Source organism: Scyliorhinus torazame, chromosome 17 (assembly GCF_047496885.1).
Source record: "Scyliorhinus torazame isolate Kashiwa2021f chromosome 17, sScyTor2.1, whole genome shotgun sequence".
Taxonomy (NCBI): Eukaryota; Metazoa; Chordata; class Chondrichthyes; order Carcharhiniformes; family Scyliorhinidae; genus Scyliorhinus; species Scyliorhinus torazame.
The window spans coordinates 109,300,364-109,312,417 of record NC_092723.1 but is presented as its reverse complement, the minus strand read 5'-3'; the positions used below and the strand labels follow the sequence as shown (position 1 = coordinate 109,312,417).

The window sequence follows — 12,054 nt, the reverse complement described above, 5'->3', positions numbered from 1 at the left end:
AGGTCGCTCTCGTCGCCACTCTCAGTCAAGCAGGCAGACCGGTTGTGTTTTTTTCATGCACCCTCACCGCCTCTGAACTTCGACACTCCTCGAAAAAGAGGCTCAAGCCATCATGGAAGCCATGGGGCACTGGAGGCACTACCTCGCTGGTAGGAGGTTTACCCTCGTCACCGACCAACGATCGGTAGCCTTGTTTGACAATACGCAGCGGGGCAAAATCAAGAACGATAAGATCTTGAGGTGGAGTATATCGTCCTGGGAAGCTCAACGAGTCCCCAAATGCCCTGTCTCGCGGCACATGCGCCAGTGCGCAAGAGGACCGACTACGGGCTATCCACGACGACCTCTGCCACCCAGGGGTCACCCAGCTCGCCCATTATGTCAAGGCCCGCAACCTGCCCTACTCCACCGAGGAGGTCAAAGCTGTAACCAGGGACTACCAAATCTGTGCGGAGTGTAAACCGCACTTCTATCGACCAGATAAGGCCCACCTGGTAAAGGCATCACGGCCCTTTGAGTGCCTCAGTATCGATTTCAAAGAGCCCCTGCCCTCGAATAATCGCAATACCTACTTTCTCAATATTATTGATGAGTTCTCCCGTTTCCCGTTTGCCATCCCGTGCCCCGATATGACCACCCCCACTGTTATCAGAGCCCTGCACAGTGTCTTCATCTGTTTGGTTTCCCCAACTACAGCGACAGGGGCTCGTTGTACATGAGCGACGAACTGCGTCAGTACCTTCTCAGTAAAGGCATCGCCTCGAGCAGGACTACCAATTACAACCCTCGGGGAAACGGACAGGTGGAGAGGGAGACCGCCCTACTGACCCTTCGGTCCAGGAATCTCCCGGTTTCCCACTGGCAGGAAGTCCTCCCCGATGCGCTCCATGCTATTAGGTCCCTCCTTTGCATGGCCACAAACCAGACTCCTCATGACCGCTTGTTTATCTTCCCCAGGGGGACTACCTCAGGGGCCTCGCTCCCACCCTGGCTGATAACACCGGTGCCGGTTCTCCTCCGAAAACACGTTCGGACCCATAAGACCGATCCACTGGTAGAGAGGGTCCAGCTCCTGCACTCAAACCCACACTACACATATGTTGAGCACCCCGATGGTCGACAGGATACCGTCACCCTCCTAGACCTTGCGCCCGCAGGCTCCGCCACCACTACGTCCACAGTACCCCCCGTGCTGTACCCCGCTCTGTCTCCCATGCCCAGCGCCCCGGCGCCCATTTGGCTCCTGCGCTCCCTTCCACCCGGCACACCAGTCCGCAGGAATGAAGCTCAGGAAGAGCCGCCCCCGGAGTCCACCCCTGGGGCTGCACCGGACCCACTTCCCCAGCCACCTGAAGCGGCTGAAACACCAGTGCTTCGGCGGTCGCAGCGTATGATCCGGGCGCCGGACTTTTTTTTTTACAGGGGGTGAATGTGGTGAATGTAAATACAGTTAATTCACCAGTTATGTTCTTTGTTTGTCAATACAATTAATTCACCAGTTATGTTTTATGTTATTAACCCTATGAGTTTTTTCTGTGGGCCATTGTATGGCTTCACCCGCATGGGGAGATGTTGGAGGATGTTGGACCATGTACGGACTCAGCCCATGGCTCCGCCCCTTTGAAGGAGTTTAAGAGTACCTGGCCTGTGGGACTGTCCTCGGTATGTACCAGTCACAGGCAGGCAAAGTTGACAGTTAATTAAAACCACTGTTTTACTCTGACACGAGTCCTTGAGTGAATTGATGGTCGCATCAAGATGTGTTGGGCATTTTGAAAAACTTGAGGATAGACAAGTCCCCCGGGCCTGATGGGGTATATTCAAGGATTCTATGGGAAGCAAGAGATGAAATTGCAGAGCCGTTGGCAATGATCTATTCGCCCACACTGTCAACAGGGGTGGTACCAGGGGATTGGAGAGTGGCGAATGTCGTGCCCCTGTTCAAAAACAGGACTAGGGATAAACCTGGGAATTACAGGCCAGTTAGTCTTACTTCGGTGGTAGGCAAAGTAATGGAAAGGGTACTGAGGGATCGGATTTCTGAGCATCTGGAAAGACACTGCTTGATTAGGGATAGTCAGCACGGATTTGTGAGGGGTAGGTCTTGCCTCACAAGTCTTATTGAATCCTTTGAGGAGGTGACCAAGCACGTGGATGAAGATAAAGCAGTGGCTGTAGTGCACACATGGATTTTAGTGAGGCATTTGATAAGGTTCCCCATGGTAGGCTTATGCAGAAAGTAAGGAGGCATGGGATAGTGGGAAATTTGGCCAGTTGGATAACGAACTGGCTAACCAATAGACGTCAGAGAGTAGTGGTGGATGGCAAATATTCAGCCTGGATCCCAGTTACCAGTGGCATACCGCAGGGATCAGTTCTGGGTCCTTGCTGTTTGTGATTTTCATTAATGACTTGGATGAGGGAGTTGAAGGGTGGGTCAGTAAATTTGCAGACGATACGAAGATTGGTGGAGTTGTGGATAGTGAAGAGCGCTGTTGTCGGCTGCAAAGAGACATAGATTAGGATGCAGAGCTGGGCTGATAAGTGGCAGATGGAGTTTAACGCACAAAAGTGTGAGGTTGTCCATTTTGGAAGGACAAATATGAATGTGGAATACAGGGTTAATAGTAGGATTCTTGGCAATGTGGAGGAGCAGAGAGCTCTTGGGGTCTATGTTCATACATCTTTGAAAGTTGCCACTCAAATGGATAGAGGTGTGAAGAAAGCCTATGGTGTGCTAGCGTTCATTAGCAAAGGGATTGAATTTAAGAGCCGTGAGGTGATGATGCAGCTGTACAAAACATTGGTAAGGCCACATTTGAAGTACTGTGTGCAGTTCTGATCGCCTCATTTTGGGAAGGATGTGGAAGCTTTGGAAAAGGTGCAAAGGAGATTTACCAGGATGTTGCCTGGAATGGAGAGTAGGTCTTATGAGGAAAGGTTGAGGGTGCTAGGCCTTTTCTCATTAGAACAGAGAAGGATGAGGGGAGACTTAGAACATAGAACATAGAACAATACAGCGCAGTACAGGCCCTTCGGCCTACGATGTTGCACCGAAACAAAAGCCATCTAACCTACACTATGCCATTATCATCCATATGTTTATCCAATAAACTTATAAATGCCCTCAATGTTGGCGAGTTCACTACTGTAGTAGATAGGGCATTCCACGGCCTCACTACTCTTTGCGTAAAGAACCTACCCCTGACCTCTGTCCTATATCTATTACCCCTCAGTTTAAAGCTATGTCCCCTCGTGCCAGCCATTTCCATCCGCGGGAGAAGGCTCTCACTGTCCACCCTATCCAACCCCCTGATCATTTTGTATGCCTCTATTAAGTCTCCTCTTAACCTTCTTCTCTCCAACGAAAACAACCTCAAGTCCATCAGCCTTTCCTCATAAGATTTTCCCTCCATACCAGGCAACATCCTGGTAAATCTCCTCTGCACCCGCTCCAAAGCCTCCACGTCCTTCCTATAATGCGGTGACCAGAACTGTACGCAATACTCCAAATGCGGCCGTACCAGAGTTCTGTACAGCTGCAACATGACCTCCTGACTCCGGAACTCAATCCCTCTACCAATAAAGGCCAACACTCCATCGGCCTTCTTCACAACCCTATCAACCTGGGTGGCAACATTCAGGGATCTATGTACATGGACACCTAGATCCCTCTGCTCATCCACACTTTCAAGAACTTTACTTGATAGAGGTTTATAAGATGATCAGGGAAATAGATAGAGTAGACAGTCAGAGACTTTTTCCTTGGGTAGAACAAACCATTACAAGGGGACATAAATTTAAGGTGAATGGTGGAAGATGTAGGGCGAATGTCAGAGGTAGGTTCTTTACCCAGAGAGTAGTGGGGACATGGAATGCACTGCCTGTGGAAGTAGTTGAGTCGGAAATATTAGGGACCTTCAAGCGGCTATTGGATAGGTATATGGATTAGAGTAGAATGATGGGGTGTACATTAATTTGTTCTTAATCTCGGACAAAAGTTCGGCACAACATCATGGGCCGAAGGGCCTGTTCTGTGCTGTATTTTCTATGTTCTATGTTCTATGTACCCTGATATCGATATGCAGCTGAGTGTCAACTTCTGTCTGACAATGGCCAGGATTATCCCAACGCCAGTGGGCATTGTGGCGGAAGGGGCGGGAACATTTATCCCGTCCCACCTGTGACAATGCCCGCCAGTGGTGGGACCTGGAAATCCCGGCGAAAGTCCCTGTGTAGCGACTTGGTGCATTTAACCCACCATAAAAATGCAAATTGTCGTTGATGATAAATTAAAAATTTAGGTGATCAGGGGCTATGGCACATCAATTATGTCTAATGTTATTGAAAGAAGGCATAAGAGCTAATAAGCATCTGTATCTCAACTTTCTGTCTTGTTTTAGCTGCCATATTTTATGAACGAGCTCACCCTCACAGAGTTGGACATGGGGACATTGCTACCTGTGGTCGTCCGTGCTTCCAGCCCATCTGTCAATCAAAAAGGTGTGTGCTTCAAGCTACTCACAATTTTCAGTGGGCAGCGTGTTTCTCATCACTGCTCGCTCATGTGAGGGATCAGAACTAGAGTGCTGAATATTTCAATGTTTTGCTTATAAACCAAATCAAAAATTGAACTCATTTCCTCCATGTTGCAGCCAGCTGCAGGAAATAATTGTTGTATTCTGTCAGGGCATGAACCAAGGGCGGGATTCTCCGACCCCCAACCGGGTTGGGAGAATCGCCGGGGGCTGGCGTGAATCCCACCCCCGCCGGTTGCCGAATTCTCCGGCACCGGATATTCGGCGGGGGTGGGAATCGCGCCGTGCCGGTTGGCGCCCCCCCCCCCGCCGATTCTCCGGCCGCGATGGGCCGAAGTCCCGCTGCTGGAATGCCTGTCCCGCCGGCGAGAATCAAACCACCTCTCTTACCGGCGGGACTTCGGTGGCCTGGCCCGTGATCGGGGCCCACCGATCCACGGGCGGGCCTGTGCCGTGGGGGCACTCTTTTCCTTCCGCCTTCGCCATGGTCTCCACTATGGCGGAGGCGGAAGAGACCCCTTCCACTGCACATGCGCGGGGATGCCGTGAGCGGCCGCTGACGCTCCCGCGCATGCGCCGCACGGCAAAGTCAGTTTTGCGCCAGCTGGCGGGGCACCAAAGGCCTTTCCCGCCAGCTGGCAGGGCGGAAATCAGTCCGGCGCGTGCCTAGCCCCTCAAGGTTAGGGCTCGGCCCCTCAAGATGGGGAGACTGGCACACACACACACACACAAACACACACAGGGTGGGCACACACTTCCCTGCTGTATGAGCCATGTCAACTTCCAGCTGTCGCGCAATGCCGGACTGATTTGCGACGTTTTTGGTGCCGGTCGGCGGACATCGTGCCGATTGCGGAGAATCCCGCCCCTGACGTTTGCAGCAGTAGTATACTCGGTGACTTACCATCTGGATTCTCCAACTTCGTGTCTCTGCATAGCTCATGTGCTCCTGTACTTTTGGCTGTTCTTTCATGATTGTGAAGGATCTGATGAATGTGCTTGAAGAGGAATTTGCTGAGCTTGCAGGATTCCAAGGAGACTTGTGGCCCCTCCTGGCACACGCACACACACACACTACCCTGCTGTATAAGCCATATCAACTTCCAGCTGTCGCTCAGCTTAGAATATCACCGGCAGGATTCTCCGTCGGCTGACACTGAAATCGGGGAGGCGATTGGGCGGAGAATCGGTTTTGTCGCCGAAATCGTGGCCAGTGCCGGGTTCACGCCAAATCGCAATTCTCCGGTGCCTCGACAGTAGTGTCAATACGTTCCACCTCGCACTGTAAACGCACAATACATCCATTTCTATGTGGACCGAGCCATCATCGAAATGCCCTGGGTCCAGGGAGTGATCGATGGGATGCATGTCGCCCTATCAGCACCGGATGATGACAGGCCGCTCATCACAAATCGAAAGGGGTTTCACAAGATGAACGTGCAGCTAGTGTGAGACTATGCAGCTGGTCTGCGCCTGATATCTAGGCAATGTGCACGACACCTTGATCCTGGCACACTCAACAGTTCCTGGCCTCATCGATTCCGCCCCCCCCCCCCCCGCCGCCCGTTCCCCCCCCCCCTCCCAGCAGGGGTTATCTGCTGCAGATAGGCTGATGACGCCTATCCAGAGGCTACAGACCAATGCGGAGACCAACTACAATGACGCCCATGCCATGACCAGGGCCGCGCTTGAGCAGTGCTTGAGCATCCTGAAGATGCGGTTCAGTTGCCTGGACCATTCTGGAGGAGCCCACTAATGTCGTGCTGGGAGGGTCTCCCACATCGTGGTTGCCTGCTGCATCTTCCAAAACATCGCGCACCAGGGGGGCAGCATGCTGGAGGAAGAGGATGAATGCCAGCCCTCGTCCGACGAGGAGGATGCAAGGGAGGGCAGGACACGGCGCCCAGGCAGGCACGGGAGGCCGCACAACATGTGCACCTGAGCCAATGCACACCAGATACTGTAATCGCCTCCAGATTCACCAACTAGGTTAGGCTAAGGGTGGGTACTATCCGGGGCACGATCACCACATCCCACCGCACCCCGCCCCCAAACCCTCCTCCGCCGACACTACCCTTGCGGTGTTGGCCTGTGCAGCACACATGGTCAGCACCACCTCCTGCTTCTGCATGTGGTTGGACTCCTCCAATTCCACCTGTAGGTGCTGGATGTTCGCCGACAACACCTCATGTAGTCCCTGGCTCTGCAACTGCATCTCCACAGATCCGTTCCGGAAGCTGGAGACCTATCTGGTTGGCAGCTAGTCCCTGGGGTCAGCCTGTCCTCCAACTGTCCACCCCCTCTGGAGTTTCCACCTCCACCTGCTGTACTGAAGCATGTGTATGGTGCGCACCAGGTAGTGTCCCAGGAGCCTCTTCACTAAAGTGTGGGTGTGGGGTTGGTGTTGAGGATGGTGTGGGGGCGGTTGTGTGGTGGGGGTGGGTGGAAGGGTGGTGGTAGGGGTGGTGCGGGGGGAGGGAGGAGGGGTGACACACGTGCCATGGGGAACCGCAACTCAGCGGGGTCTCACTTTCTCGTCCGATACCAACCTCCACCCCGGAGACTGCCCTTTCCTCGGGCCCTCCAATGACCTTCAGTACCCTCTGTTCTGCTGTGGTGAAGGGCCGCTGGTCTGGTGGTCCCCCTCCACAGTTCTCCCGCTCTCGGGTTGTGTACGTCCTTCACCTGGTGATGGGGGGATTAGAAATGGAAAACGCACAGTATTAAACAATCGGACGCATGCAGCCCAGGGAGTGGGTAGCTGGTGGCTTCAGTGGCCAAGGCACCCAGCCATGGCGGCCAATATGGGTGCCGGCATGTGATGCAGGGTGGGGGGTTAGGCCGCCCTCCAGGTTGGGGGGGAAGGGGGTTACGGTGTGTGCAATGGGACTGGTGTCAGGGGACAGTGCTGCCCACTCACCCTGGCCGCCCTGAGGAGGTCGTGCAGTTTCTTTCAGCACTGCAGGCCGGTCCAGACGGTGATGCCCACGGTGCTGATGACCTCTGCCACCTGCGCCCAGGCCTGGTGAACGGTGGCAGCTGGCAATCTCCTTACCAGGCCGGGGTACAGGGTCGCCCGCCTCCCCTCCACAGTGTCCAGCAAGGTCTCCAATTCCACATCGGTAAATCTCGGTGCTGCGCGCCTTGCTGCCATCTTGTTGGCTGGAATGGTGTGTGTGGGGAGGGAAGTGTGCATATGTAGCTGCAGCTTGTCAGCCTCCGAGTGTCAATGCCGAATCCGGCAAAACCGTTTCTCATTGAAATCAATTGTGTTCAAAGTGGCGCTGGTGCTAGTCCCTTAACTCTGCAATTCTGTATGCATCAATTGAAAGTATCTTGAATTGGTCAGGTGCGGCGCCAGTTTTGCTGAGGTAGAACTCCACTAATCTTGCCCCGCATGCACAGCCTTGACCTGTACACATCTCCTGTTTAGCTGATCACAGCCGAGACACTGACGATGCCCCTTAAATTAGCCTCTATGTGACTGGGGAATAAGAAAGTGGAAATAGATCTGCTTGGGATTCCCAAATCCAGATTGAAGACAGTAACCGCTGCTAGAAAGAGCACATGTGTAGGTGTTGAGTGAATGCAGAGTCATACTGAGCTGGGACAGTTTCCCTACTGGCTTGGTCGCTGTTTAGTCTCTCAAACGGCCAAAAACAAAAGAGGAGTTCCACCTTCCGCAGAAATAATTGGCGAGGAAGAGAGAATGAAAAGAAATGTCATTGTGGAATGTGCCCATCCAGTGGGATTCAAATGCTATACAATGGTTCTAAATGTAGCAATGTCCTCCCCTTTAAATGCTCTCCATTTGGAATATTTATTTATATTTTACCGCTAAAGAATATTTCATTCGTAGATACCACTGTCAATTTAGTAAATTTTCTAAAATTTTATTCCGTCCATTGAGAAGTTGTGAGAATGGGACTCAAACAAGCCATTCACCTGCAATTGAGCTGTGTTAGTCGAATAAAAGGTGAGGGCCGAATTGAACATTTCGGAATCAATGCAAAATGTTCAGGTTTGTTTAATGTGCAGCTCTTGACTTTGAAGACCATTAAAACAAGAATGTTTAAGAGGAATCTATAGAATCCCTACAGTGCTGGATAGCACTGCTGCCTCACAGCGCCGAGGACCCAGGTTCGATCCCGGCTCCAGGTCACTATCCGTGTGGAGTCTGCACGTTCTCCCCATGTCAGTGTGGGTTTCCTCCAAGCACTCTGGTTTTCTCCCACACGTCCCAAAAGACGTGCTTGTTAGGTGAATTGGGCAGTCACCTGCCCCCTCACCCACTATCACCCAACACCCCCTGCCCCCTCGCCCACCACCACCCAACGACCTCTACCCCCTCACCCACTATCATCCAAACCCTCTGCGCTGTCTCCCACTACCACCCAACTCCACTGCCCCTTGTCACTCCTGCCCAACTCCCCCTGCCCCATTTCCCACTACCACCCAACTCTCATGCCCTCTCGCCACTACTACTCAAAGCCCCCTCTCCCACTACTGCCCAACTCCCCCTGCTCTCTCACCCACTACTGCCCAACTCCCCCTGCCCTCTCACCCACTACTGCCCAACTCCCCCTGCCCTCTCACCCACTACTGCCCAACTCCCCCTGCCCCCTCACGCACTACCACCTAGCTTCCCCTCTCCCACTACCACCCAACCCTCCTGCCTCTCACCCACTACCGCCTAAATCCCCCTGACACTTCAAGCACTACCACCTAGCTCCCCCTCGGCACTACCGGCCAACTCCCTCTGCCCCCTTGCCGCCACCACCTAACTCCACCTGTTCCATCTCCCACCCAAGTCCCTCTGCCCACTCGCCACTACTGCACAAAGCCCCCTGGTCCACTACCACCCAGCACCATGCCCTCTCGCCCACTACTGCCCAACTCCTCCTGCCCCCTCTCCCACATCCCCCTGCCCCATCTCCCACTTCCACCCAACTCCCCCTGCCCACTCGCCACTACAGCCTAAACCCCTGGGCCCACTACCACCCAGCTCTCCTGCCCTCTTGCCCACTCCTGCCCAACTCCCCCTGCCCCCTCTATCACCTCCCCCTGACCCCTCTCCACTACCACCCAATCCCCCCTGACCCTTTCCACCTCCCCCAGCCCCCTCACCCACTCCAGGTTCGGAAGCTTTGGTTCCAGGTCTGCCCTAAAAGAGGAAACATTGTGCATGTGCAGTGTTGGCAAGAAACACATGCTTTCCAGTATCGATATGGCCATGCGAATTTGCGTTCTCACAGGTTAGTTTCCCCTTACTCCGTTGCCAACCTGAGAAATGTGCCTGCCTTGCCTAAAGAGTTCGATTTAAATGTGCAACATTTCCAAATCTGCATCAATTATCAGATTATTTTCATTGAGGAGATTTCAGTTTGGTTCAGTGTAATCTGTGATGAAAATGGACTGCTTTTATCCACAGTTCCCACATATACATTTATTTGTACTTATCTGGATTAGACAAAAGATTAATCTGCCTTTACAGATCAGCCGTAGGTTCCTTTTATCCGTGATCCAGTAGCACTGTAGAAGCAGAATCGCCCTGGTTTTGTCTCAGTTTATTTCATCACATTATGAATGAGTTTATTGATGGGAGAATGGAGAGGGGGAAAAGTACAGGCCAGGGAGTGGTAAATCCAGGTCACAATGTATTTTTAAATATGTTCTTTCACAGGGTGTGGGTTTCGCTGGCTAGGCCAACATTGGTTACCCATCCCTAATTGCCCTTGAGAAGGTGGTGGTGAGCCGTCTTCTTTAACCGTTGCAGTCCGTGTGGTGTAGGTACACCCACTGTGCTGTTAGGGAGGAAGCTCTAATTCGACCCTGTGACAGTGAAGGAACAGCGCTATAGTTCCATGTCAGGATGGTGTGTGGCTTGGAGTGGAATTTGCAGGTGGTGGAGTTCCCATGTGTCTGCTGCCCTTGTCCTTCGAGGTGATAGAGGCTATAGGTTTAGAAGGTGCTGTTGAAGGAGCCTTGGTGTCAGGAAGTGAGTTACTCACTGCAGAATTCCCAGAGTTTGACCTAATCTTGTAGCCACATTATTTATATGTCTAGTTCAGTTCAGTTTCTGGTCAATGGTAGCCCCCCAGGATGTTGATAGTGGGGGATTCAGCAATGCTCATGCCATTGAATGTCATGCCATAGAATCCCCAGGGGGTGGTGTGAATCCCGCCCGCAGACCCGCCGCCGGCTGCCGTATTCCCCGGCGCCGTTTTTCAGGTTGGGATGGGATTCACACCGGCCCCCCCCCCCCGGCAATTCTCCAGGCCCCGATGGGCCGAGCGGCCGTCCGTTTTTGGCCAGTCCCGCCGGTGTGACTCACTCAACTCACGTACTAGCGGGACCTGGCAGGTACGTCGGCGGGGTGGTCCTCTGGGGGGGGGGCGCGGGGGGATCCGACCCTGGGGGGAGCCTCCCACGGTGGCCTGGCCCACGATCGGGGCCCGCCGATCTGCGGGCGGGCCTGTTCCCGCACCTACGGGGGCTGTTGACGCCGGAGTGGATGGCGCCGGTTCTCCCGCCGCCGTGAATCCTCAGAAGGGAGAATCCCGGCCGACATGTCTAAGAAGGAAGTTTGTTTCATTTATTCGACTTGCTATCTCTAATATACCTTCCCGCCCACTAGCTTGTGGTTATAATTGCAGGAAGGTAATTTGAAGAATATATGGGCTGTCAATTCAAGGATCTTCCTGATCCCTGCATTTGTCTGGGATGGCTTAATGATCCTCAGAATCAGCTAAAGTTTTGCAGCTGGTACTGACTTTTGAAAGACCTTTCTGCTGAAGTGATTTTATTCCACTTTGAATTAAAACACTTGATGTCTTAATTTCTGCTGCTTATACATGTCCTTATTCAGGGCGGCATGTGGCGCAGTGAATAGCACTGGGACTGCGGCGCTGAGGATCCGGGTTCGAATCCCGGCCCTGGGTCACTGCCCGTGTGGAGTTTGCACATTCTCCCCATGCCTGCGTGGGTTTCACTCCCACAACCCAAAGATGTGCAGGTTAGGTGGATTGGCCACGCTAAATTGCCCCTTAATTGGAAAGAAATAATAATTGGGTACTCTAAATTTATAAGAAAAAAAAACATGTCCTTATTCTAAACCGAATTCTGCGGACAGTGTGATCTCCATCACAACACCAAGCACTATGTGGAGTAGGCAGATAGTGAGCCCGGTCTTACCCATGGAGCACAGACACAAGTCGGTATAAAAGAAACGTTACATTAAAGTAAACGTACTGTTACAAAGGCAAAAGTCTTGCAATTTCTTTGCTTGTGTGTCATTGAACACATATGATTTTAATTTATTGAAATCAATGGCTTACAAATTGAGTGGAACTCACATGTGAACAGAAATCTCGCAAACAAGGCAAAGTACCTATCAGCTCAGTAATGAGTATGATCTGCAAAGTGGTGAATATAAGGATGCTCAATAAGAAACAATGGAAACATTAACAGGCTGGGTAATAAGGTGACATCTCACATGGCAACATATTAGGATTTC

The 12,054-nt window shown here is 52.5% G+C and overlaps 1 protein-coding gene across 1 annotated transcript in view; it reads left to right on the top strand.

Annotated features, from left to right (window-relative positions):
* The window catches only part of tex2l (testis expressed 2, like), a 200,737-nt gene that overhangs the window by 166,427 nt on the left and 22,256 nt on the right, over positions 1-12,054 (top strand). Inside the window, exon 7 of the mRNA XM_072480866.1 lies at positions 4,404-4,503. Coding sequence (XP_072336967.1) covers positions 4,404-4,503 — 100 coding nt within the window. The remainder of the gene's footprint in view (positions 1-4,403; positions 4,504-12,054) is intronic.